Here is a 26,716-nt window from a genome sequence, read left to right on the forward strand (position 1 = left end):
AAATAAAATAAAAAATAAAACTACAAACATTAACAAGAGTAGCCTGTAGAAAACTTATAGAGCTGCTCTTGTAAAAGCAAATATGTTGGTAAATCAGTGCATTCAGATCATCATTCTGATTGTGAAAACTGCCAGACATGACAGGCTTTTTAAAAAATGATAATAAAAATAAAAAAATTAATTATTTAATATCTGGTACAAACCAGTGTCCATAGATAGGAAAGATGTGCAATAAAAAATAAGAGATCTCAGACACATCAGCTCGTGCTGGATCAGACCACCTGTGGAAAAAAAAATGGGTTGATCTGAAAACAATAAAAACAATATTAGAAAATAAAAAATAAACTTCACTGAGCAACAAAGTCCAGGACAGACACTCAACTATCATTACTGACATTAAACAGTGAATTAAAAATTCTATATCAGTTATTCATCTTCATTTACATTTCATTTACATTTCTGAATCAGCTTTTCCATTTTAGTTGATCATAAACTTTAAAGTCAGAGACTAAGGGTAAGTTTCAGCTTTCAGGCCACACCCCATTCTGCGGTTTATAACAGCAGATAACAGAGAATTAAAATTAACCAGTGAATGATCTGGATTCAACAAGTGCAGATTATGAATTTCAGTGCAGATCATAGCATTACTGTAACCTGGACACCATTACAGGTCATGAGATCTCTGAACTGATTTTACTGTGAGGATTGAAACGGACAAACTGAAGGGAATCCAGTTTGGTGAGATTTGAAAACAGAGGAAATGGCCGAGAAATCCACACATCGCAAAGACTTCCTGAGCTGCCATGTGTGCTCAGAGACTTTCAGAGATCCTGTGTCTCTGAGCTGCAGCCACAGCTTCTGTTCAAGCTGCCTGCAGAAATTCTGGGAACAAGATAAAAACAAACAAGTGGAGCAAACCTACAATGAAGTGATTGAACACTCCAAGAAGCAGCTGTTGTCCACAGAGAGGCAGATCAGAGCAGAGTTCAACAAGCTCCACCAGTTCCTGAGAGAGGAAGAGGAGTCCAGACTGGCAGCTCTGAGGGAGGAAGAGGAGCAGAAGGGGAGGACTATCAGCAGAGAGATGAAGATGATTGAGGAGCAGATCTCCTCTCTGTCAGACAGCATCTCTGCTGTTGAAGAAGAGCTGCAGAAACACAGCGTGCCATTCCTCAGCAGTTATAAAGCCACTCAGAGCAGAGCCCAGAGCTCACTGTCAGATCCACAGCTGCTCTCAGGAGCACTGATAGATGTGGCCAAACACCTGGGCAACCTGTCCTTCAGAGTGTGGGAGAAGATCAAGGAGAAGCTCCACTTCAGTCCTGTCATTCTGGACCCAAACACTGCAAACCCCTGTCTCTGTCTGTCTGATGATCTGACCAGTGTGAGACGTGGAGACACAAAGCAGCAGCTTCCTGACAATCCAGAGAGAAACACTGAGTATGTCAATGTTTTAGGCTCTGAGGGCTTCAGCTCAGGGAAACACAGCTGGGAGGTGGAGGTGGGAGACCATCCTGACTGGAGTGTGGGTTTAGTTAAAAAGTCAGCTGACAGGAAGGAAAAACGTTTGGCTTCACCAAAATATGGATTCTGGTGTTTTATATATCGCAGTGGAAAATACACTAATGGTAACAATCAGACTGTGAGAGTGAAGAAGAGTCTCCAGAGGATCAGAGTCCAGCTGGACTATGACAGGGGGGAGGTGTCCTTCTACAACCCTGAAGACATGACTCACATCTGCACTCACAGACACACTTTCACTGAGAAACTCTTCCCATATTTCAGTGTTGGAAAATCAGGAGACACCAAAACCTGTGATATCAAAATGTGTCAGATTTCACAGTAAAGTGATTCTTTTTTAACGTCTGTGTGGTGATTTTTTTATGTGTTTTTTTTTTTATTTAGGCTTAAAGAATCAGATTTTAGCACCAATGACATGATGGGACATCTTTCTGTTTTATATAATGTTCAGGATATTCCCAAAGCACACAATGAGACTTTTTTGATCACATGTATATTTTCTTTATTTTTCAGCTGCCAAACAAAACTGTTTTCATTTGTTACTTTCTGATGTTTTCATTTGAAAGCACTGAAGTAATTTTTTATTGGTATTTTTGAAGCAGATTATTGATGCTGATATAATCACTGAGCTGCTGTTTGTTTCCCCTGTGTGTCAGTACAGATTACTGTTCACTGTCTGAGAGAATTGTTCTGTATGTATATGAACAGAAACATTGGTTTGATCATTCTTGAACATTTATGCTGTTAAAGTTGCTGTTTATCGTCATTTAAGAGGCTGTATTCTTTATTTTTACTTGAATAAGGAAGTTGAATCACTGCTTCAACTCTTAGTGGAGTATTGTTAACACAAATATTTGTACCTTTACTAATGTCTGTACTTTTGACACCTCTGAAAATGGTGGATACTATGAAATAGCTCTTGGTTTAATTATACCCCTGTTGCTCACAAAACCCATAAAAAAAATAAACCAAAAAAAAAAACTGTTGTCTTGGCCCTTTCTGTAAAAAACATTTCCAGAAGAAAATGTTTTATCCCATCTTGTTTACATTTGCAATCCATACAGCAGCCCTGTCACTTAACTTCTCAGATGAGATCTCAGATGCTCTATCCCTGAGCTACACCCCCGACTCTCTCTAGTCTGTCGGTCTCTCTTATAGCATCACCTGTGGAACATGGATAGTAGACATTGGTGTGACATTTCAACACACCTGCAGCCAGCAGTTTCTGTTAGAAGGGGAAACATTAAGTGTGTTTGCTGCATGTTTTAGACCACTTCACAGTTTGCTCCTAATTGTGCAAGCCAGTAAAGGTGAAAATAAATAAACACCTCAAAGTTTGTTTTTCTAAACTGGAAGAGAAATTTTATAAATTGGGAGGAGTTACTGCTGGTATATGGTTCTCCAGGCACGCCAAGCTGAAGGATGTCTCAATTCCTTAAATGCATCTGGAGGACAGAGGCAGGAGGAGATATCAAGAATCCAGAGGGGGATCCTTTGCTTAAGTATTTTACCTTCAGCATATAAAAGAATGGCACACAGTTAGAATATAGAAACAGTTACTTTAATTCAATAGTTCTTTCATATGATCAAACTTTACTCGCTTCCCCGTTTTCTGTGTGTGATCTGTGTTAGCTTCTAAGTGAGGGGTTATTCGGATTTGAACCGGAGACCTCTCTACACCCCCAGACGCCACATGTGCCAGAAGATAATGTTATTGAGTTGAGTCATTCAGTCCTTCTTTTCAAGTAAAAGAGCTCAGATCTTCTTCCACATTTGGATCGTTGATTTTTTTTTTCTTAAATGAAATTCCAGTTTGTGTTTTATATTTGTAGAAATGTCTCTTATTCTGAAAAAATCCGGCGGAAGTTTTACACTCTCGGTGACGCTGTGAAGTAAACACCGACCTTTGTTTCCGGTGATGGCCGCAGGTATGGTTTTCCTGATGTTTAAGCGGTTTGTGGAAAATTAAATTAATTTCCTGCTCTTTCTTTAGTCCATGTCGGTCATTTTGGAGCCAGGATCAGTTTTAAGAATATTTGCATGATTTTCAAAGCTGAACGTGCTAACGGCTAACAGCTAGTCCGACACCTGAAATAGTAGCACATGATTGTTAAGCTAGTTACGTTTTTGTTGATTTGAGCATTTTGCAGCAGTTTAGTCGTAACTGTCCATCCTTACTGTGAGCAAAGATGCTCAGTAATGTCTGCACTGCAGAGACTCAGTGTGCTGCAGCTTCGAGGGTCGGTGACCCTCAACGAAAACACGTTTTCCTGCTAAGTTTTCCGGACTATAAAAATGGACTGTGTCTCCAGTCTAACCAGTGAATAGAGCACTGTTTATCTATTGTTTCATCCCATTCACTCCCATGGTGGGAGGAATGGTGTTTTCATTTTGTTCATCTATCACTTAGATGTTTTAGCAGCAGTTTTACTTAGTGGACTGTTTTTCAATTAATATGCTGAAGAAGGAAAGTTTTTCTTTATTTTCAGCTTATTTGCCTTTCATTATATGAAAGAAGGAATCCTGAAAACTGCTCACAGTGAGATCATATGAACCAGCGAAGAGCGCATTGGTTACATATTTTCATGTGTCTTCGGGTTTGTGAGCATAAAACATTAAAAATCGTAATAATAATGAAAATCTCATCAAGAGGCAGAATTTGCAAAGTGCTTTGAGAACCGAGTAAAATCAGAATACTGAATTAAAACAGAGCTGAGTGTAATTGGTTTGAGGAGGCCCTTTAGTAACAGACATCTAAAAACAGTTGAATTTCTGACATTTATTTAATCGTCATTAATCGTAGGATCTCAGTTACTTTGAAGCTAATCAGTAACATGTAAGAAGAAAATGTGCACACTTAACAAAGGATGTTGTGCATCCAGCAGCTTCTTGGCTAGTTAAGTAAATTTTCCCCTTGTGCCGTGACATTGTGTGGTTGTAGGCGTCTGCATGTTGTCTGAGCTGTGTGCAGTTCCCAAAATGTTTTGGTGTTAATTATTTTAATCTCGGCTTTTCTGCTTGTTTATTTCACTTTCTTGTCCTTTCTTTCTGTCTTCACTGTGTTGAAGATTAATTTCCAAACCATGAAGCTACATCACAGTTTATGTTCAAAACCACAGAAAAGTAATGAAGTTGTGTTTTATGATCCTGTTAGGACCCGTGTTCAAGGAAGAAAGAGGCTCCAGTCAGTGAACTTTGATGGTTCTGGACAAAGATGGATAACCCGACGGCAAATAAGAGCCAACTTCCCTGTCCCTCGTGGATGACCCAGAATGGCTGGTCAGCAGCTTCGTCTCAAGGACCGCTCATCAACCCGCTCTCCACGTCTTATGACCACATGCAGGCGCCCAATCAGAGCTGTACGAGCAACTTGAGCTCCTTATCTTCCAGAAACAACCCTCATGCTGCCATGTACAAAGGCTCTCCTATTGTCAGCATGCCATCGTCCAGCTCGCTGTTTGCCACAGATATCCCAAATCTCTCCCAGGCCATTTCCTTCGGTCAGCAAAACCATCACCCTTCATCGATTATGGTAACAGCGACTCAAGGAAAAAACGTCACCTCATCATCTCTGCGCCAATCAAACCAAGGACTGCAGCCTTGTAGGCCGCAGCATTTATCTGTCCTCTCACCCCACGACCCCTTCAAGGCATTTCAAAATCCGATATCCAGTCAGGGCTTGAGTGGGATTCAGGATCTACGCCCCAGCCTACCGTCATGCAGACAGCATCAAGCTGCTTTTGAAGGAGAAAACATGGAGTCAGCTCATGTTCGAGGAAACACTCAAAGTTACGTGTCATCTGCCTCTCAGGAGCAGCCTCAGTGGGTTCCTCCATCACAGTGTAGAGGTAAGATGTAGCTGTAACAGCTGCAGGTTACACTCATGTTCTTCATCTCATTAATGCAGGTAGACACGCAGGGCTGATGTAAACAAACAGATGCCTCCATGTGACGGGTCTGAATGATCCAAACTGCTGAGTGTTCAGTACTTCAGTTGGTGTGTGAGAAACTTTGGAGCCTTAAAGGCTAAATTGGGCAAAAACAACCAGATTTTTTCAGACCTTTCTTGAATTTGTAGGTCCTGTGATTGAATTTGGTACATTTGAATGCAGTTTTTTTTAATTTATGATCAAACACAGATTAGCACATATACACTGAGGTGAACATTTGGTGTTTTAGAAAAGTATGAAATTGGGATATTAAGATTAAACTTTAAGAGTTGAGTTGTGATTAAATTCTTGATTAATATTTTCAGATGTTTATGAACTCGGTTTCCTTCCATATAAGGATCCATACATAGACCCAGGCTTTGTGCAACTTGACTGAAATACATGCACAGATTTGTGCTTATTGTGTTTAGAGGGTTAATTAATGCTGCATGAATAAAAAGCCAATTTGAGCTCCTCCTTTATTGAGAACGGATCATCACAGCAGGTAGCTCCACATGTTTGATTTGCAGATTTTTATGCCAGAAGTCTTTGCTGACACAATCTGATCAGGATTTGTGTCTCTGTAAATATTTCCTGTAATCTTTCATATATTCCAGATGAGGTATTTTTGGCCTGAACAGCAGTTGGCTTAAATAAATACATGAAGGATGCAGTTGTGAATTTCTGGACTGGTGATGGTGTTCAAAATAACATTTTGGCTTATTGCTAATGTTTTTTTAGCAAGCGTAAATGTTTTAAAGTCTTTTTCTCATACAGTCAAATCTGCCTGTTGTGCACTCTCTCCTAAAACGTGAACTAAAACGCTGCAGATTGTTTGACCTGTTTAAAGTTGCAGTTATTTAACACTTTGTGTTCTTGTGTTTAACGTCACTCTTTTCAGCAGGAGCTGTAAATGACTCCGTTCACGCCAACAAAGATGCAAATAAATCGACTTTGGTGAGAAAAATTACAGCAAATACAAAAAAACTTTTGCTCTTTGACCTTTTTGTGTTTTTCCTCTTTGTTCTTACAGAGTTTGATATTTTAAGCCACTTTGAAGTCTAACATAAAATGACTTTTAACCACCATCATGATGAATTAAAGATCTTCATCAGAGATCATTACTTTTCTATTTTATCTTAAAATGCTTTATGTCTGCTTTCAGGCCAGTCATGAAAAACGGCGTTCAGATGTTTTACAGCAGCGCGCTCAGCTGCTCAAACAGCTGGCAGAGATGGACAAACTTGTAAGATTTTAAAGCAGATTTTATTCATTGAAGGAAGTCGTTGTTACTTTTAAACAGTTCCCATCAAACGTGGTTGAAACCCTGATGTCACATCTGTGATCAGAACTGTCCACATTACAGCAGCAGTAACAGAAACATGTGATGATGTTTACATTGTTTCCATGTAGCACAGAGATGCAGTCAGACTGTCTTAGAGATGGTTGGTGGGTGTTACTCAGTACAGCTTTAAAATAGTTGCTTCCTGTTTACTTCACTGTCCTCCTGTTAAGCTGGAAGCTCTGCCACCTGATAACAGCAGTGATGGGCAGCCGTCCGTGGATGATCCAGCCCACTGTGATCAGACTGCAGAGAGGTCAAAGGTAACTGCACAGTAAATTATTACCTGCACATTGATGCTTTTGCAGGCTTTTGATATGCTGTGTGTCACAGTTCAACACCATGAATGCATTTTTCTTTCTTATTGTTTTTTTCAGTCCCATCGTTCAGCAGATTCTTCACCTTCATACGATGACGAGCAAAACGACGCCTGTGATACGCCAGAAGATCCGGCATCACCTGCAGAATCAGCTGTATTTACCTGCACTGTCTAGTATTACATTATGAAGTTATCATTAATGATTATAAGTGACCCCTAATCACATCTTAGTCACATGAAAACACTGAGAGTGGTGGTGGTAATGAAGCCGTCTCTATTATACTATAGATCATTTCTGTTGTGGTGGGAGGGATTTCATCTAGCGCGATGATGTCATCATCCATAGGCCACAAACCACCACCCTTAAAAACACCAAATCCAAAATATCTTTAGATGTTGGTGTTTCCTTCCTCCAGTAAAGTTTCATTTGTGTTACTGCATTAAACTGAATGTCCTACACTTTATCTCACATCCACCTCCCCAGAAATGCTGCTACACATTTACAGCAACACGTACTACAAGAACTTAGTAACAATCTGCAGTTGGCAACAAGTTTCAGTCAACATGTTTCAGTCAGAGGTTGTTGGTGACATTAAAAAAAACATCTTTTTACTTCTTTCAGAAAAAGGACACAGCTTCTGACACGTCGGGGGAGGATGATGATCGTGATTACTTACCTGGCAGTGATGCAGAGTCCAAAGAAGCGTCTTCAGATGAATCTAGTCACAGCAATCCAGCGTCCCCCGCGAGCGAGGAACCCGCCTCAGAGGAGCAAAAATCAGGAAGTTCTTCGGCTAAAAGTGTCACTCCTGTAAATAAGACCCCTATGATTAGTCAGGCAGCAGCATCACAGACTCCTGTGTTACCAGCTACCAGACGAACAAATTCAAAGTATCGCGTTTACGACAAAAGGAATTACTGCCTGTTTTGCTCCAAGTGTGTCTTAAAACTGTCGCGGCATCTCGAGTTACTTCACAGTGACAGACCGGAGGTTGCTGCAGCATTTCAGTATCCCAAACACTCCAAGGAAAGACAGAATATATGGAAAAAACTAAGAAACCAAGGAAACTTTGAACATAATAAAAAAGTTCTGAAAACAGGAGAGGGAGCTCTTGTTGTACGACAGAGACCGAAGGTGGCCGGACGGGCCAAAGACTTTCTGCCCTGTCTTCACTGTCATGGTCTTTTGTGAAGAGAAACCTGTTCAAACACATGAGGTCCTGCACGGAGAACAGGAAGAACGAAAAGGAATCCGAGTACGGAAGAAAGCGGATCGCATCGAAGTGCGTGCTGGCGTCTGTGGACTGTGAAAGCCGCGGCATCAGCGACGTTTCCAGGAGCATTCTGAGCGATATGATCTACGACGACGTGACGCGAGCTGTGATGGACGACCGGATCATCTTGCAGTTTGGGGAATACATGCACAATTATTACGGCCGTGACGCGAACAAGCAGGCATACATAAGACAACACCTCCGTCAGATAGCGAGACTTGTGCTCGAGGCTCAGAAAACAACCCCAATGCAAAAGCTGGAGGACTTCTTTCATCCCTCGAACTTCCGACACGTGCTGGCTGCAGTGAACGTCCTGGCAGGCTATGATTCAGAAACCAAACGATACGCCTCTCCTTCAGTTGCGATCAAGCTTGGTCACAGCCTGCAGAAGACCTGCAGTATTGTTGAGAATAATGCCGTAAAGTCTGGTGATACAAAGCAGGCCGAGTCTGCTAGAAAATTCCTCTCTGTGTACCAGAAGAAATGGACCAAACTTGTTTCTTCAGCCGCGTTAAAAAGCCTCCGAGAAAGTAAATCAAACAAAGCAAAGCAGGTGCCCGTTGCTCAGGACGTAAAGCGCTTGTATTTCCACTTGGAGAAGGTTCATCTCACGGCTGAGAAGAATCTGAGAGACGGCGTTTCTACTGGAAACTATGTCGCTCTTGCCCGCGTAATGCTCGCCCGGACAATCCTCTTCAACAGGAGAAAGCCTCGGGAGGTGTCCACAATCCAGCTGATGGATTTCACGTCACGAATAATGTCTGACGCGCCTGATGACTTGGACCCATCTGTCACAGAGTTGGAAAAAGTGATGTGTAGGTTCTTCACCAGAGTGGACGTACGAGGGGACGGTGGGAGGAAGGTCCCAGTTTTCCTGAAGCCCTCGTTTGTGTCGGCTCTGGAGCTTCTCGCCGAGTCTCGTGAGGCGTGCGGGGTCCCCGGTAAGAATCCCTTCCTCTTCGGCCGACCAAACACTCTGTCGACCTACAGGGGGTCGGAATGCATCCAAGGATTTATCAGAGACTGTGGAGCCCAGATCTCTGAAGTACTGACTTCAAAAAACATCCGTAAGCATTTTGGAAAAATGCTGCAGCTGATGAACCTGGATGAAAATGAAGCAACTCAAATTTTTGGGCCCAATAACAAAATCCAGATCCTGCGGCAGTGCAACGACTCCACGCTGGATGATATTGAAGTGGAGTCTGAAGGTAATGATGTGGGTGAAATGTAGGCCGACGCCGGCTTTTATTATTCAATCTGAACACAGATCAGAAACGGCTTCACTTCCAAAAGTCTGAAGTTTCTGTTCTGTGAAGTTCAGGAATAAATGAGCGCTTCCAGCCAATTAGAGATTTCCAGCTGTTCTCGAGTCCCATAACATAAAGTTAGCTTTACTGCTATACTGTGTGTATTTCCACTAGAAATCTGATACATGGAGCGCACCTGTTACATCTGTAGGAAAGTTACACGTTTTTACCTGGTTAGAAAAAGTGTGGTTCAAAATCAGTGTTTATAATATAACAAGCAGCTGTAATTTATCTGAAGAAATGTGTGAAACACGATTTCTGAGAAAATGTTTTTGTCTTGGTTCCAGCAGAGATGTTGAAACACGGTGAGGATGGACCAGCAGCTTTTTATCTTCAGGCACCCGGAGGACACTCCAAAAAATCTGTCAGAGGTGATAACGGGGACCCTTCCTTCATTTTTGAGTGAAAAATTAGATAAAGACAAAAAAGGGAGAAAAGAGAGAGAGCTGGTCAGAAAAAAGTAAATGATGCCAAAGATTTCTTAAGACTCGATTCCCGAGTCTCCGGGGTCCACTCGGGTCAAAGATTAAATAATAAATTTCGTCATCGTACGGCAAGCACAGCGGTCTGTGTGGACTCGTCCAGAGAATTTACACAATGTAACTAAATTCATAATGATTGCAGGTGAACATTAAAACTATAATAACACACAGTTATTGACCTCAGTAGACACACACGTTGAGTCTCTGCATTTTAAACTGCATCTACTCCAGTTTTATTAAACATATTGTTCATTACTCCATTGATTAGTGCAGCACATCGTGTTGTATCATGCTGTAAGTGTTTCAGTGCTGTGGAAATGGCTGACAGCTGCCTTATTGTGCACAGAGGCACAAAGATGTGTTGTATGTATATCTATAGGTTTTATTTTGAGACGTTTGAGTCGGAGCGAATCTGTTGAAGAAAGGTGAGCTTCACAGAGTGTGACCTCAGGACTTTACCTGAGACTAACTTGGCTCTGTTTCTGAAACAGGAAACTGGAGTTTCCCTCATTTCTGGGTTATTTGAGTCTTTGCTAAACCATCGACTTCAACTTCATTTATTTCTCTTATTTCATCCTCACAGATTCCCATCTTAAAACCAAACACACGTGGGGGGAGGCAGAGGTCCGTGCTGTAGAGAGACACTTGATGCGCTTCATTCAGGAGCACAAGGTGCCCCAGAAGGACGACTGCATCAAGTGTCTTGAGGCCGAGTCAAAAGCTCTGAGGAACCGCTCGTGGAAAGGTGTAAAGGACTACGTCAGGAACAGGATCACCACCCTGAAAAGACAAAGTGACTGTTCCCAGGATTCACCGAGCAGCAGCAAAAGACCCAGAAAAGCGGACCCCCAGCAGAGTACTGCACATTACAACAGCTGTAGATCTGATGTGTTAACAGCCAAACCTTTTTTCTTCTACATCTCCTCTTCCTCTGCTCATTCTTCAGTGGCTGTAAAATCTGTAATCTGTTTGCACCTGATGACTTGATTTATTTTATATTGTGTGTGTTCAATGCAGAAAGACCGCCTACGAGTGGACAGGCTGGCTCACGGGATCATGATAACGTCTCCAGTGCCGGCAGTGCAGCAGCGTCTTCTTATCATCAACCAGCTCACGGAGGAGCAACAAGCTCCAGCAAGACTAAACGTCCCAAATCTGCCAAATCAAGTGGACGAGGTAGTAACGGTCATCTTTATAGACTTCATTTTCCTGAGTAATGTCTTTATTGACAAAGTTTACAGAACATTAAACCTTAAATAAGCAGTTATAATGGAGATAATACAGAAAATTGGACAAACAGCAAACATAGAAATTACAAGACATGATGAAATTATAATAAGCCTATAGCAGCCGTCACAGGGCGAGAGGCGGGGCACACCTGGACAGGTCGCCAGCCTGTCGCAGGGCCGTGCTGCTCTGCGGTTTAACATTACTGCTTTTTAAACTGGGGCCTGACCCTGATGTGCTTCAAATGTGTTCAGTAAAACCTGCAAATGAATCCTGACACATACAGACGGGGGTCCTGTCTGCTAACACGAGGCAGTATCAGACTGCAGACTTCATTAGCTGGGGGTGAGAGAGTGACTTTCTTTTATACTAGAAAGAAGAGAATTGCAGTAGTTTAGCCTAAAGAGAGAAAAAGTGAGAAAACAGCAGCGAGGCTTTTAGGGTCACCCAGTAAATATCAGTGTTCTCTGCATAATGCATGTGACAAATAAACCTTATCTTATAATAGTGGAGAGAGACTTTGTGACTTTTAATAATTTGGCCAAGGGGAAGCATATCAGTGGAAAATATTACAGGATCTGAAGCTGAAGCTTTTGGTGAACCACAGATAATGTGAGCTGTAACTGATGAACAGTTTCCTGTGGTGACCAAAGAGGATAAAGAATAAAACCAACCAGAGCAACTTTGACTGGGGGGCATTTGGCTCAACTCTGCTGTTTCATTAGAAAACAAAGAGTTCATTCATCATCTCACGTATGTGCAGCTGTCACTGTGCACAAAACAGAGGTTAGAAACATCAGTGCACAGTTAGAGCTGATTACATTTAGGAGTATCAGGTATAACAGGTACCCTATCACAGCCACACACGCCCACTCAGAGAGAAGTGCAGCTACAGTTCACACAGAGCCGAATATCCTCGAGACTTTTCCGTTAGTTTTACAGTTTTGAGTGATGTCGTGTTTTAAAAGTAGCTGCAGTTCCAATGAGGCATGAGGGATGTTTCCCAAAACATCTGATCCAGGATCAGTGTCCTCCACAGTCATGCTGGTTGTTTCTGATTCTGAGCATTGGGGTAAACGCTCTCATTCATCACTCACGTTCATCTGTTTGTCCACCCTCACAGATTTCCACCTTAAAACCAAACACACGTGGGGGGAAGCAGAGGTCCGTGCTGTGGAGAGACACATGATGAGTTTGATTCAGGAGCACAAGGTGCCCCAGAAGGACGACTGCATCTGGTGTCTTGAGGCCGAGCCAGAAGCTCTGAGGAACCGCTCGTGGAAAGGTGTAAAGGACTACGTCAGGAACAGGATCACCACCCTGCAGAGACAAAGTGGATTCTCCCGGGATTCATCGAAAAGCAGGAAAAGGCCCAGAAAGGCGGACCCCCAACAGAGTACTGCACATTACCAACAGCTGTAGATGTGATGTCGTTAACAGCCAAACCTGTTTCCATCATTCCTCTTCATTTCCTCATGTTTCCCTCCTCGTCTCTCTCCTCCTCTCTGTGTCCGTGTGCCTTTTGCCACATTATGATTAAGATTTCTAGTAAACAGTTAGCTAGTAATAGTTTTTACCCCCTCGTTGTCACCCTGCCAGGCGGGCAGCAACCTTTAACTTTGTGATTGATGCAAAGTGACAGTAGTTTGAATTTATTAATATTTTGATTTGTGAATAAAGTCACTGAGGCTCAGGGGCGGCACTGGCATCTGTAGTTTGCAGCTGTATGAATGTTTGATTTTGTTTTCATGTCTTTTTGACAGACTCTTCATGGATGCTAACATTTACATTTCTGATCAGGTTTAGCTGAACATTTTAAGCTGATTTAAGGTCCTGTGACCACCTTTGCAGTATCTGTTACACTGTTTGGTATTCTGGCGTCCTTTGATAGGTTTTTGTTAAACCACCAACAATCAGCTGTGAACAATAATAATCTACCCTGTTGTGTGAGCAGAAAGTAACTTGATAACACATCTTAATGGAGAGGCTGACACTCAGCTTCTTGACTTGTGGCTTTACAACACAGAGAAGACTCGTGTGTGTTTTTGTCTCTGTGTTCGATGCAGTGAGACAGTCTGTAAGCAGGCAGCACGCTGGCTCATGGGATCACAGTGACTCCTCCAGTGCAGGAGATGGAGCAGCTCCTCCTTATCATCAACAAGGACGTGGAGGAACAACGCGCTCCAGCAAGAATGCACGTCCCAGACCTGTCAAATCAGGTGGACGAGGTAACAGTGGACATCTTTATAGACTTCATTTACTTCTGTTCACCTTTGGCTGAGACTTCCTTCATCACGATAACAGCACAGTCACACAAACTTCTAATAGATGAAGAAAAATACTAGAATCACGATAGCAGGTCAGCCACCTTTGAATCAGATACAATCAGATTGTATTTAAAGATATCATCACAGTATCTCTGAGAAATATCTACACAGTATATATGAGATGAAATTACGCTGTCATACAGTGAAATTGAAAGCTCTCATTCATACAGATCAGCGGGAAGTTGAGGCAAAGATTCTGTCCAAGCTTAATTTGTGGTCAAAACAAGGTGAAAGTGTTTTTGTTTGTCCATCCTCACAGATTCCCACCATAAAACCAAACACACGTGGGGGGAGGCAGAGGTCCGTGCTGTGGAGAGACACATGATGAGTTTGATTCAGGAGCACAAGGTGCCCCAGAAGGACGACTGCGTCAGGTGTCTTGAGGCCGAGCCAGAAGCTCTGAGGAACCGCTCGTGGAAAGGTGTAAAGGACTACGTCAGGAACAGGATCACCACCCTGCAGAGACAAAGTGACTGTTCCCAGGATTCACCAAAAAGCAGGAAAAGGCCGAGACGAGCAGAGGAGAGTTCAGCATGTTACCAACAGCTGTAGATCTGATGTGTTGTTCATAGTCAAAGCTGTGTTTGTTTCCAGTGTCTTCATCTTTCTGTTAATCTCTATATCACTGTCTCTCATCACATTAGGAGAATATCTATCATCATTGCCAGTAAAAGGTTATTAATGACCATTTTTCATTTTTATTTGCAGCTGTTTTTTCAAATTTGTTTAACAGACTGTTCATGGACACAAAATCAGTTTTATTCAGAATGAGCTGAATGCTGTTCTGGGGTACTGTGACCAATTTTGAATACACTATCTGGTTATTTGTTTGGTTCACTGGCACATGATACTTCATTTGATTTTGTTAAATAAATTCACAAAAATAAAGTGCCAAGAATGATATTGTAGCACTTTTTTGTGAACAAATACTACCTCAGTTATGTTATTGTAGATATTTGTGCAATCCAGACTACTTCTGTACATCTGTTTGTATTTCCAGTAAAAGAACAGGAGCAGTAGCAACATCATTCAGAATGTTTGAATTTTATCTCATATATTAATATGAAGCTATCAGCAAAACGATGTCTTAAATTTTCAAAAGGAAAGTGCTTATTTGGAGGCAGAACTGCTGTTCATCCCTGTATCTTATCTATAACACAGAGAGAGGTGGGGCATACCCTTATAATCATCAGTTAACCTAAGAAGCATGCCTTTGCGCTGTTCTGTTAAACCTAAACCCACGCAGGCACAGGAAAACCTCCCAAGAGCTTCAAACCAGCAGCCTTCACCAAGCAGTGAGTGCTATTCACTGCAAAACAGTGGCACCCTCAGGCTGTCACTCAGCACTGTTATTCTCATATTGCAACATTCAGTGCAGATGATAAAGTAGAATATACAAACTCGGTTACTGTGTATACCAAAAAAAAAGAGAGAACCAAACATTTTCAGCTACTGGGTGACTGAACCTTCGTAAGGTTTAAAAGAAAAATATGCCGAAACATTTAGTAATTTTAGGAGGCTTTTACTGTGAAAGGACATGCGGAAATGTGTTGTGAGACATGCTAGCGTGATGATGCTCCCGCTGCGGTAACCCTCAGGTGTATAGCGGTAACCGGTGATGTTGGCGCTATCACCAAAAGCTTCAAAAATGTAATACTGTCTCATTGTGGATTTTTCTTAAAGATTTTTGCATAACGTAAAGCGTTTCGTTTCCGGCGCTGCGGAGGCGAAAATGAAGACGCTAACGTTAAAGAGCCGCACGCTGAGCCGCCGTTTCCTTTGATGTCTGACGGTATTGAGTCTTTTATAACGGAATGTGAATTTTTCCTTGAATTCTGAGCGTTTTATGTTCTCATGTCTGCTTATCTGGAGTCGGTTACTGGCCTATTTCCAGAGAGTTTAGGTGCTATCCGAGTGACAGCTAAGTGCTACAGTGACTCGATAGTTTCTGATAAAATTTGCTTTTAAAAAATCATAGCTAGTAAAGTCATAACGAAAAGTCTGCGTTTTATTTACAAAGTAATTTATTTCGAAGTGTAGCCAGCAGAGCACACAGGATCACATTACGACCCTCCTGATAGATTTCCCGTTTTGTCTCTTGTTAGGTCCCGCCTCCCCAGAGCAATACGCCTATCAGTGATGGTTATGGAGCATGATGGACGTCCCCTCAGCCAATCAGAGCCAGACACCCTGCCAGCCGTGGGTGGGTCAAAAGGGCTGGTCCACAGCTTCACCTCCAGGACACCTCTATGACCCTCTGCCCAGCTTTCAGCATCTCAACCCGGGATCTCCTTCTACTCCCTGCTACAGCCACATCCAGGTGTCCAGCCCCAACTTCCAGAGGGACCTCACTGCCATTTCACTCAACAACAACGCTCCTCACAGTGTGCCGTATGTTAATAACGCTGACCAGAGTGTGCAGCGAGTCATTCCCGATGTTTCATCCACGATTCCGGCTGCAAGCCAAGGAAGAAATATGAACGAAGGCATGCAGCCTTGCGACACCCAGCGTGTGTCACTTAATTTCCCTCACAATCCTTACCAAGCAGCAGCCCACCATTTCCAGCATCCCTACACACAGCAGGGTTCAGTGAATGGACCACAGTCGCCACATCAGAATCATTTGCCCATCAGGCCTCCATCATTTGGAAACCAGAGTCCACAGTGTATACCTCAGCCTGCATTTGAGGGAGCAAATGCCGGGTCATCCGTTACATTTACTCACAGCCACGCCTCACCCACCTCTCCCACTCAGCAGCAACCTCAGTGGACACTTCCACCACACTCTGGAGGTGAGTTTATTAATACAGAGTCTCATCCTTTTGTAATATCTTTTAAAGATTTTTAAGATAAACATGCCCAGAAGCATCACAAGAGAATATCATCACCGTATCATTCGGAATGAGCTCATTAAAACTATGCAGAGCTTTGCAAGGAAGCTTCCTAATTCAGCATGAACGATGTTACTGTACCAATCAAAGTGCAGCTCTTATTCTTTAATACATGTGCTGCAGTCTGGATAAAAATAGATCACTTATTACTAATCTGGATCTCTTCTTTCTCCCCAGGAAGCATAAACCAGTTTGCTCCCAGTGCTGCTGCACAGGTCAAAAGCTTCACACCTCCGGTGAGGAAGCATCTAATACTAAATATGCACGTATCTTTTAAATCATATGTTAGTCAATCATTTAGTCTCATCTAGTCTATAGAACCCATAAATGTAACAAATTTGTTCATAAGTTTGTCATTCTGAGGTAACATCTTCATATGAGTTTACTCTGCTGCAAAACTGAGAGCTGCAGCGAGTCCTCTCTTTGAATAATGGTAAATAGTTCTTATATAGCGCTTTTCTACTCAGTCAGAGCACTCAAAGCGCTTATACAACATGTTTTACATTCACCCATGCACTCCCATTCATACAAGCACTTCCATGTTTACTAAGCTAAGTGCTTTTAATTAGCTAACATTCACACGCATTCATACTCCGACGGGACGGTTGGAGAGCAACTTGGGGTTAAGTATCTAGCCCAAGGATACATTGGCATGTAGCCTGGAGTAGCCAGGAATCGAACCGCTGACCTTCTGATCAGTAGGTGACCTGTCTACCTACTGAGCTACAGCCACCCCTAATAAAATGATGTGATTAGTTGTTTTATTTCTTTTCTCTCTATTAATTGGTTTTTAGCAGCTGTAGAAATAATTCACTCATGCTGAATCTGATATGTGACGTCTTTGGGTGAACGTGAGTTTGTGTTTCCTCTGCAGTCTCCTAACTCTGAGTCCCGTTATGGTCTGGACCCAGAGCTCCTGCCTAGCGCTGTAAGTTCAGTCTCTCACCTTTTTGCCTTTTCTTCACTAACTCCTACACGCTCCTTCAAAGTGAAGGTCAGTGTCCTGCCCGACCTCTCTCAGGCTTTTAGCCTGAAGGATGACGCATAAAGAGACAGAGAGTACAGCAGTAACAGGTCCAGTTTGTGTATCAGTGCCTTTTGTCTTTTGTATGAACTTGTTAATGTTGTATCTATAAAAAGTAATTTCATATCTTCACACACAGACTGTTTAAATATGGTGAAATGTTACCATATTGTGCTTCTCTCTGTTTGCCTCAGGTGAAGGTGATGGCGGAGGACTGGGCAGAGTGGGAGGGGAAGGTTTTTATCGCTGAGCCTTTTTCCGGTCTTCCTCCGCTGGCGACTACTTCCTGTATCGTGGAGGACAGAGGTGAGCACACACAGCACAGTCTGTAGCCCTTACAAATGTATTTTATTCAGGACTTTGGCTGCAGATGGCATATTCACTTATATAATATATTTTGATGTGCCAGTTTTTTTGTCCACCCCTCCCATCGGCCAGCCTTCATGCCGTCTTTGTGTTTAACTCTGCTGTAGGTAATGCGAGTCCTTCTGCCATCCGCTCCACTTCGTACTGCGTGCCCTGTGAAGGTCAGGCCGCTCTGCTTAGCCGCCTGCCGCTGGGAGCTCTGGTCACCCCTCTAGCAAAACAAAGTGCTGAAGAGGTTGGTTTTCTCTGTTTGCTGTTACAGAATGTTCTAATGTTCCACTTAGAAATTAGGTTGCTGAGGACGCAGGAACATGTGTGTGAAACATGTGTGTTTGTTGCCTGTAGCAGCTGCTCCCACTGTGCAAAGAAACAGAGTGTGTTGTGGGCTGTGGGCGGTGCGGCGCCTCCATGTGTCCAGCGATGGGCTGGCAGGACTGTGGTCAAAGGTTTTATTGCCCCTTCTGTGGTAAACTCAGTGAAGGTAAGCTTTAAATACTCCTCATAATACCAAAAACCTCAGCAAAAAGAGGTGGATGGGTTTTTATATATATATGTGATCAAGTTCACACACAGAAAGCTCCGTCAGTGGTGGTGTGGGTCTGTGGGTCTGTGCTTATCTGGCTCAGGGGCAGAGATTTGGAGTGATAATCCGGCCCTTTAAGTCTCATCCTGAAAGAAACTTTCATGGGAGATTTTTTCCTTTTTCCTTTAAATAAAATAAAATTTAATTGAATTTTATTTTATTTCCTTTTAAGAATTCCTGTATTTTTTTCTACACTGCAGTTTTGTTTTTTACAAAAAGATTTTTTTCTTTTAACATGAAGATTTTATGACTTATTTTTATGACTTTGTGACTGTTATTTTTATAAGTGCTCCATAAATAATGATTATAAATCATATGATTAAGAGATGATACTTGGCAAAAATGATTAAAATATTAATGGAAAATATTAAATATTAAACAAATATTAAACAAATGCGTTTAAAAGCTATTTCAATGTAATGAACTGTTGAACCTAAGCTGAATGCAGTTTGTTGTGTTTTGCTGCTTCCTTGTTGTGTAGCTGTGCTCTTTCTGATTGTGTTGTAGTGCCGTGGCAGCACTACCAGCCCACCAAAGGTGCAGAGGGGGTGCGGGTTGATAAGGATAAGAGGCCTGAACTCAGCATGGGGTCGTATGAAATCCTGAGCTCTCAGAAGGTCAGCGTCACTCCCTACGCCTTCCTTCCCCTCTGTGGGACAATAAAGGCTGTTTCTTCTTCTTCTTTCTTCATGTGTCTCATCATCAGCTGCTCCTGAATGTGGACTCTGAGAACCGTAACTGTGAGGCAGGGTCTCATGTGAAAATCACGTGTGTCATATTGTTTCAGGGGGAACCTGCTGCACTGCTTTTAGCCATAGACGTGTCTGCCTCGGCGCTGAGAGGGGGACACTTGGAATTTGTAACACAGCAGATACTCGTGCTGCTTAACTCCATGAGCAGGTGAAACAGGTGTTCAGAGGTGTTCCTGTGCAGATGTGATGAATCCGGGGGCGTCTCTAAGGTTTCGTCCTGGTTCTTTAGGGAGGATGGAGACGCTTTGTCGGAGGTCCGTGTTGGTTTGATGACGTATGACAGCAGGATCCACCTGTATGACCTCAGTCCCGAACTGTCCCGCCCACACATGCTGGTCATCACAGAAACAGAAGACCTGCAGCTTCCTGTGAGGGAGGGGCTTCTGGTGCCCCTCAACGACTGTGTCAGCAGCATCGAGAGGTAACAGATCTGTTTGAATGATAAACTGATGCAGAGTTACTGTTTGGTTTGCACAGAGTTTCAGGCAGCTGATCTTATTCAGTGTGCTTTAACCTCTGTGGTGCCTCTGATGTTACCCTAGGGGGAAACAGTGGTTGGAGATTATTGCAGATGTGTGACCTTTGAACTGGTTGATTCGTAGATGGGTACCTGGTCTGTGACCACTAATATCAGTTATTTGTGATAACGCAGCGATAAATTTGACCCCACTGAATCACAAACTCCATCATGTTACATTTTATTTTTTATCTTTTCTCATTTAGAAAAATGAAACCAGTGAGCTGGTTTTATGAAGTATTGGGACTCAGATCATGGTAGACACATTTTTTTTGATTTGATGTTAAAATAACATCTTGTGTCCTTCGTGTCTGTTGTTGTGTGTCCTTCCTCCGTGCAGCGTGTTGCAGCTGATTCCTCAGTTTAACACAGAGGGCGCTGACTCCGGTGGAGTTCCCATGGAGCTGCCCGTCAAAGCAGGGCTCGCTGTACTGCAGGTTGGGCCCAGTGCTACAGTAAAGGGTTCTCTTTGTGTGTTTTATTGATAAAATCATAATCGATTGTTTTACACACTAGGGTCTGAGTTGTCCTGGCAAGCTGCTGATCTTCCATACTACCTCTCTGATAGAGACTGGACACACGAGTTCCTCCTCAGGCTTCTTTGGCACCAACAAACCAAAGGTACCCTGTCTCCATGCTGTAAGCAGTTCAAACCTGTGGGCAGCAGGGATGCAGTGTGATCTTCATGTTTTTCCCCTCAGTCCATCTTTCAGCCATCAGAATCGGCCGTTTCAGTGGCCAAAGAGTGCGTCCGTCAGGGATGTGGCGTTCATCTGTTTGTCCTCTCCCACCAAGATGTGGGCGGGGCTTGGCCCGGGGACATTCCGTACCTAACAGGTGGAGCTCTGCACACTTACAGCCACCTTCAGGTAAATGAGCAGGTTTTCTTTCTGTGTCACTAGAAAGTAAGTAGTTGCAGTCCTGGATATTGTTACAGCCACATTTCTACATTAGAGTACAGTAGACTGTATGTGCATCAATCAGGCTTTACATTATGAGCACTGATAGCACTGATTATCTCTTCATCATGGCACCTGTTAGTGGGTGGGATTTATCAGGGAGCAGGTGAACATTTAGTCCTCAGATTGAATGTGTTAGAAGCAGAAAAATGGAAAAACAAAAGGATCTGAGTGAGTTTGATTGAAATCAAATTACTGGACGACTAGTTCAGAGCATCTCCAGGCTGCAGCTCCTGTGGGGTGTTCCCATCCTGCAGAGGTCAGGATCTATCAAATGTGGCCCAAGGAAGGAACAGCAGTGAACCAGCGACGGGGTCAGAGGCCGCTGAGGCTCAGTGATGACACGGGGAGCGAAGGCTGACCCGTGTGCTTCGGTCCAACAGACGAGCTGCTGCAGCTCAAACTGAAAGTTTAATGACATCCTGCTCCCTCCTTACAGCTTCACTATACCAAACCTTCTTTAAAATGTGTGTAATTAAATGTTGTATATTACACTTAGAATAACACTAAGAAAATCTAGATTTTTAGATCTACAGACAAGAGGATAGACTGAAGCAAACTGGAGTGAGTCAGAGGGGCATCACGTTCAGCTGTGCAGCAGCTCTTTTCTCTGTATTTTGGTCAGAGGTGAAAATCTGGAACACGTTTCATGATGTTTGGTTGTAAATGTATTTGTACTGCAGGGGGAACTGGACAGAGAGCGTTTCAGCACTGATCTGAAGAGGACTGTGGAGACGGACACAGGCTACAAGGCTGAGCTCAGGATATTTGTCAGCAAAGGTGAGATTCGTGTGTTTATTGTGAGCGTGCGGGGAGCGCTCTGAAAAATGCTAACGTTATTAGTTCGTGTGTCTCCAGATTTGCGAGTGTCCGGCTGTTACGGGCTGTTCGTCCCCGGTCCTAACCCTGGACGCGTCACCATGGCTACTCTGGACAGGTGGACCACGCTGGCTGTGGAGCTCGCACACAGCAGAGCTCTGGATGAGTCGAGAGGCGTAGCCATACAGGTGGGTTCAGGACCACCAGCTGACTGACTGTCCATTGTGAAGCTTTTTACACATGTAATTAACCAATAAGGTGATATTCATGTTAACTGCATACTGAGAGCCAGTTCACATGGAGCTACACACTAAAACTGATGTATGCGTTTGTCCCCTCCTGTGTGTCAGGTCGTCCTATCTTACACCCTCCAATCAGGAGACAGGAGGACCCGGGTTCACACTGTGACCCTGCGGTGCTCACGGCAGCTGCAGGACACTTTCCGTCACTACCAGGCCCAAACACTGCTCACCTTCTACTGCAAGAAGAGTAAGGAGGTCGCACTGCAGACTGTTAGAGCTGCCCCTGAGCTTTTCTCACTTTCTAAAAATATCAATAATATCATGTTGAAGGAAATAGGTGTGCTGGGTAAAATGATGACTCAGAGAGCTGCAGCCAGAAAGAGAGAGCGACACTGGGCTGAACTGAAGTGTGATGATCACTGCTGTTAGTGAAAGTGACGTCAGGCTCCAGAGCTGCTGCCTGCATTTTAATAAGGAAAATAACTGAACACCACAACACCCACCCAGATATCCAGGTGGAGCCTCAGACATTATAATCTACACAGTACAGTAAATATCAGTATATCACGATCATGTCGATTATGAATTTCTTTTGGTTTAAAATACCAACATATTTAATGCATGAAAGCCTGGAAGTTATAAATGTACAATATTCGGCAATATTTTCATGCAAACATGAACTTGTCTTTTTAAATCTGTTGAAATGAATTATCCCAGTGGGAATCCAGGACTGTTGTTTAAGGCCGCACCAATAAGCTGAACTCAGTATTAATTTCATCTCTTTATCGGTGCAGCCGTCCACAGCAGGGCGTTGGCTGATGTGTTCTTGGCTCAGTGTTTGTACTGAAGCACATCAGGGGAGAGTTTCTTAGAAAAATTCAGCAAAGGAGATTTTTGTTATCGAGCTTCCATAAACATGCAGCGTGCAGTTCATTAACACGGGAATCAATGATCAGCATGAAGTACAGATTCTGTTGTCGTCTCTGCTTTTAACCATTAAGGCATCAACATCCTCCATAAATATTAATATTACCACCTGAAGCTCCAAATAAGATCCTAATGACACCTTCGTTCTCCCGTCTGCTCAGTGTACTGTGCAGCGCTGGAGCGCCCCCTGCAGGAGCTGCGGGAGGAGCTGCAGACAGAGGTTACAGAGGCACTGGCGTGCTATCGGAAACACTGCTGCTCTGCTTCAGTGTCTGCGGGGCAGGTGAGTACATCATGCACACACGTGCATGAATGCTGCTGTTTATGGTTTTTATTATATTGCTGACCGTGCACACTGCATTGTTTGCCCTGCAGCTGGTGCTTCCACAGTATCTGCGAGCTCTTCCTGTTTACATCAACAGCCTGAGGAAGAGTGAGGTGCTGCTGCCGGGCTTGAGGAGCTCCGTCCATCAGCGCCTGCAGCAGCGCTGCCAGGTGCTGCGCATGGACACCTGCAGCACCGCCACGCACTTCTACCCTGTGCTGCTGCCTCTGGTCAGTGCCATCAACACGCGTTTGCCTCTTATGTCTTTATTCTGTTAATATGGGAGTTTGTCAGGGTGAAGCTGATGTGTGACACTACAGCTGAAAAACTGCAGGGAAATAAATAAAACTGGCTTCAGCCAAATGTTGGATATGATGAAGTAACTCAGAAAGAAAGCAGAGGGAAATATGAAGAAGTTCATCTGTGACAGGATGGTCTGGGAGCAAGTAGAAATGATTCCTGTGGTCATTCACTTCATGCATGACAGTAAAAAGCTTCAGTTACAGTTTTTATTAGTATGATTCCTGTAACAGAGGATTGATTTCCTGTATATGGAGCAAAGTATTGTCTATTTTAAGAACCGATTACAGTCACAGGCAGGCGGCACTGGCCATGGTGCTGATGAGTCATCGACAAGCTAACGTTTCTCCAGCCCTGCATTAGTGGTGACCTGTGACCTCTTTTTCCATTGAACAAGTCAGCATAGACTGCGCTCTTAAAATAGCGAGCCTGGCAGTCAGTGATTTCTCTCTTTAAATGTTCACCGTTAGCTTTGCCTCTGTGGCTCTGACAGTTTGTGCTTGCAGAGTTATTTCATTGAGGTTTTCACTCACCTGTCACCTGCAGCCTCTGTCAGCTGGCAGCTCCAACCCTCCAGAACCAGAGGAGGCGCTGCGCTGCTCTGCTGCTAGTCTGGAGCCCAGAGGTCTTTATTTGGTTCACGCACCCCTCACCCTGCTGCTGTGGGTGGGCACCCAAGTCCCAGCATGCACGTTGGTTGAGCTCTTCAACACCAGCTGTTTTTCATCCCTGCCCTCCGGAGAGGTGAGGACTGAAGGGAGCGATGGATGTACAGAGAGCATAAATGTAACATCAGCCAGCAGAGATATCATCAAAGATATATTGATAAATTCATTCAGTGTATTCATTTAATCTGAAAATGTGATCCCTATAATAACTGAGGTCATAAAATCCATGAAAGTGAGTCGTATTTAATAGCATTATGTTTTCAAAAACAACTCCATCACAATAACAGAAACGTTGTGCGTTTATGAGGGCGCTGACTGCACGGTCGCTCCTCACATCATCACCACGGGAATCAGAGGGATGATTTAGTTTCTGCAGCAGAGACTGAGCCCCAACACGAGCTCAGTGGACTGAAGCTGAGTGCTGATTTAAGTGGAATCAAATGCATAAAGGGAGGCTGCTGCTGAAGAAATATGTTTTCAGTTTTACATCTTTCCAATTTTATTTTATTGTCAATGCTGGAACCTGCACTCAGGGAATATTCCTCTCAGGGAAGTAACCACGAGTCAGAAACCTGTTAGTGTGCAGCTTTCTGATCCTGCAGATACGTCACAGAGAGTGAGATCCTGCAGTGTGCACCGCTGCACTCTGACCCTGTGGGGTCACAGACACACAACAGACGTGTGTTTAATGTCAGGCACTGATCCCGACAGCACCGTCAGTGTGCGGTCAAAATAACAGACACTATTCCGATTTTTCCTTTAAGAATAACTTTACTGAATTAGTGTGAGAGGAAGAAAAACCAGTCAGTACTGGGATATATACTGGGAGTATCTGTTAGCAGAGATGCATCGATCATCCAAGTGACTTCTTCCATCTCTCAGATCCTGTCTGCGTGGCTGTGGGATGACACACTTGGGAAAACTCCAGAGAGAAAGGAAACATTTTACCAGTTTAATTGAAGTTTTATTGTCATGTCCGCATTACAGAAACATGTTTAATTGTCTTTAATTTCCCTGATGGAATCTTCCTAAAGGGATAAATAAAGTTTTATCTCATCTAATGTTTCCCTGTTCAAGGAAATTCGGTCTTTGCCGTTCACAACAGATGCCAGGATAAAGATCCTCACATAAAAGAGAGAAATAGAATAAATACATTTAGAAAACACACAGAAATAATAAAACGGCATCACTGTTCACGAGCAGAACGAGCAGACACGTCTGCCTCCGGGGGGCGCCATCAGTACTAACTGAACACTGGCCGTTCGCTTCACCGGGCGGAAACCTGCAGCTGGAGCACATCTGTCCACAGCAGCTGCAGCTGTGGACAGATGTGCTCCAGGAGGCTTCAGCGGTGTCATGTTTGATGCTGAGACTGAGGCGGCCCGCTGCCGCCGCGAGCACCGCGAGTTATTTAAAGTTACTCCAGATCAGCGTCAGTGAGCCCGGGGTGGAAAATATTCTGTTTCTATGACTGAATTATAAAACCAACACGGTGTGATCGTTTTCATCTGTGGGGGGTTTAACATAAAGTTAATAGATGTTAGAGGCAAAAATAAAATAAACATAGTTTTTACTGTATATAAAAATTCATGTTTTTAAGAAAGGAGTTGTTGAACTCTTTGATTTGTTCTGTAAACACAGACTTTAACTGAATTCTGACCAGCTCTGAGTCCACTGCAGCTCCTGTGGAAAAGATCTGTTTCACATTTTCATCTCATTTTGTTCTGATTTTCCTGCAGACCAAACTGCCGGTTGTGGAAAACCGTCTGTCCGTCGGTATTCGCTCCCTCATCGACACACTGAGCTCCCGGGCTCCGTGCACCCGCAAGGTGAGCTGCTGTTCCTGCTCCAGCTGAGGGCGGAGCTTATTTTTTAGACAGCATCGCGTCAGCACGCTGCTCCCAGTGAGTTCAGTCAGCGCGTTCCTGCTCTGCTTTGGAAAGCTGCACGCTGAGATCCGCTGCATCTTTGAGGAATCCTGATGCCGTTTAATCTTTTATCTGGAGCATGAACTGCTTTGGTAGGTCAGGTATGCATCATAATTTACAGATTCCACCTTCCTGAGAGCTGAAAACCCAGGAAGTGCCCTCGCTCAGCCCCGTCCCGTCCTACCTGCGGTTTGTGTATTTAAAGCAGCTTTTTTTAAAGCTGGAACCTCCTGTGTGTCGTTCTCTTTCAGCTGTGGGTGGTTAAGCAGGGAGACAGCTGCGAGGAGGCCCTGCAGCGCCACCTTGTGGAAGACAAGAGTCCCAATGGAGGCGCGTCCTACGCAGACTTCCTCTACCATCTCCATGTCAACTCTGTCCGCCTGCTGCAGTGATGCACACACTTTCATATTTCAGCACCACCGATGATCGACCTCAGACACCAACAGCAGAGGGAGCGACGCTGTCTTAGACATTAATGCGATCCAGTAATAAAGAACGTCTATAGTCACATAAATAAGGAGCACGTGGTGACATTTGTGTGCTGTTCTTTCTGTTTGTGTCACTTTTTTTTGTTCCAAATCAATCTGTGCTTTGTTTTTAATATCTTTATAATTTATTCCTCTATCATGGAAAACCCTCTAATCTTTGCCTGAGATTTGTGTGTGTGTGTGTGTGTGTGTGTGTGTG

The 26,716-nt window shown here is 43.5% G+C and overlaps 4 protein-coding genes across 7 annotated transcripts; all 4 read left to right on the plus strand.

Annotated features, from left to right (window-relative positions):
* Positions 1-760: 760 nt before the first annotated feature.
* On the plus strand, positions 761-2,041 carry LOC115786046 (nuclear factor 7, brain-like; the record flags this gene model as incomplete). The annotated part of the gene is made up of 2 exons (XM_030738054.1): positions 761-1,827; positions 2,035-2,041. Coding segments are annotated over exons 1-2 (1,074 nt in total), but the record flags the coding sequence as incomplete, so codon positions are not given.
* Positions 2,042-3,401: 1,360 nt separating this feature from the next.
* LOC115785957 (sialidase-like) lies at positions 3,402-8,326 on the plus strand. Of its 3 annotated transcripts, none has more exons than XM_030737913.1 (7): positions 3,402-3,449; positions 4,676-5,369; positions 6,352-6,407; positions 6,616-6,696; positions 6,966-7,055; positions 7,170-7,265; positions 7,734-8,326. In XM_030737913.1, the coding sequence occupies exons 2-7, from the start codon at positions 4,736-4,738 to the stop codon at positions 8,301-8,303; spliced, it is 1,527 nt and encodes a 508-aa protein (XP_030593773.1). In that variant the 5' UTR covers positions 3,402-3,449; positions 4,676-4,735; the 3' UTR covers positions 8,304-8,326. The 3 variants fall into 3 exon arrangements, with proteins under 3 accessions (XP_030593773.1, XP_030593775.1, XP_030593774.1); XM_030737915.1 differs by having other exon boundaries at positions 6,355-6,407; XM_030737914.1 differs by having other exon boundaries at positions 3,439-3,474.
* Positions 8,298-14,629, plus strand: LOC115785956 (uncharacterized). 2 transcript variants are annotated; one of them, XM_030737911.1, is made up of 7 exons: positions 8,298-9,593; positions 9,980-10,063; positions 10,758-11,030; positions 11,192-11,350; positions 12,525-12,797; positions 13,468-13,629; positions 13,988-14,629. In XM_030737911.1, the coding sequence occupies exons 1-7, from the start codon at positions 8,324-8,326 to the stop codon at positions 14,278-14,280; spliced, it is 2,514 nt and encodes an 837-aa protein (XP_030593771.1). In that variant the 5' UTR covers positions 8,298-8,323; the 3' UTR covers positions 14,281-14,629. The 2 variants fall into 2 exon arrangements, with proteins under 2 accessions (XP_030593771.1, XP_030593772.1); XM_030737912.1 differs by having other exon boundaries at positions 9,983-10,063.
* Positions 14,630-15,170: 541 nt separating this feature from the next.
* Positions 15,171-26,716, plus strand: LOC115785806 (protein transport protein Sec24C). The gene is made up of 21 exons (XM_030737678.1): positions 15,171-15,520; positions 15,834-16,520; positions 16,797-16,855; positions 17,494-17,547; positions 17,838-17,949; positions 18,117-18,244; positions 18,355-18,490; positions 19,100-19,209; positions 19,380-19,492; positions 19,574-19,765; positions 20,202-20,298; positions 20,378-20,482; positions 20,563-20,730; positions 21,504-21,600; positions 21,679-21,827; positions 21,990-22,128; positions 22,970-23,091; positions 23,184-23,363; positions 23,980-24,177; positions 25,841-25,930; positions 26,281-26,716. The coding sequence occupies exons 2-21, from the start codon at positions 15,881-15,883 to the stop codon at positions 26,419-26,421; spliced, it is 3,030 nt and encodes a 1,009-aa protein (XP_030593538.1). The 5' UTR covers positions 15,171-15,520; positions 15,834-15,880; the 3' UTR covers positions 26,422-26,716.

Source organism: Archocentrus centrarchus, chromosome 9 (genome assembly GCF_007364275.1).
Source record: "Archocentrus centrarchus isolate MPI-CPG fArcCen1 chromosome 9, fArcCen1, whole genome shotgun sequence".
Lineage (NCBI taxonomy): Eukaryota > Metazoa > Chordata > Actinopteri > Cichliformes > Cichlidae > Archocentrus > Archocentrus centrarchus.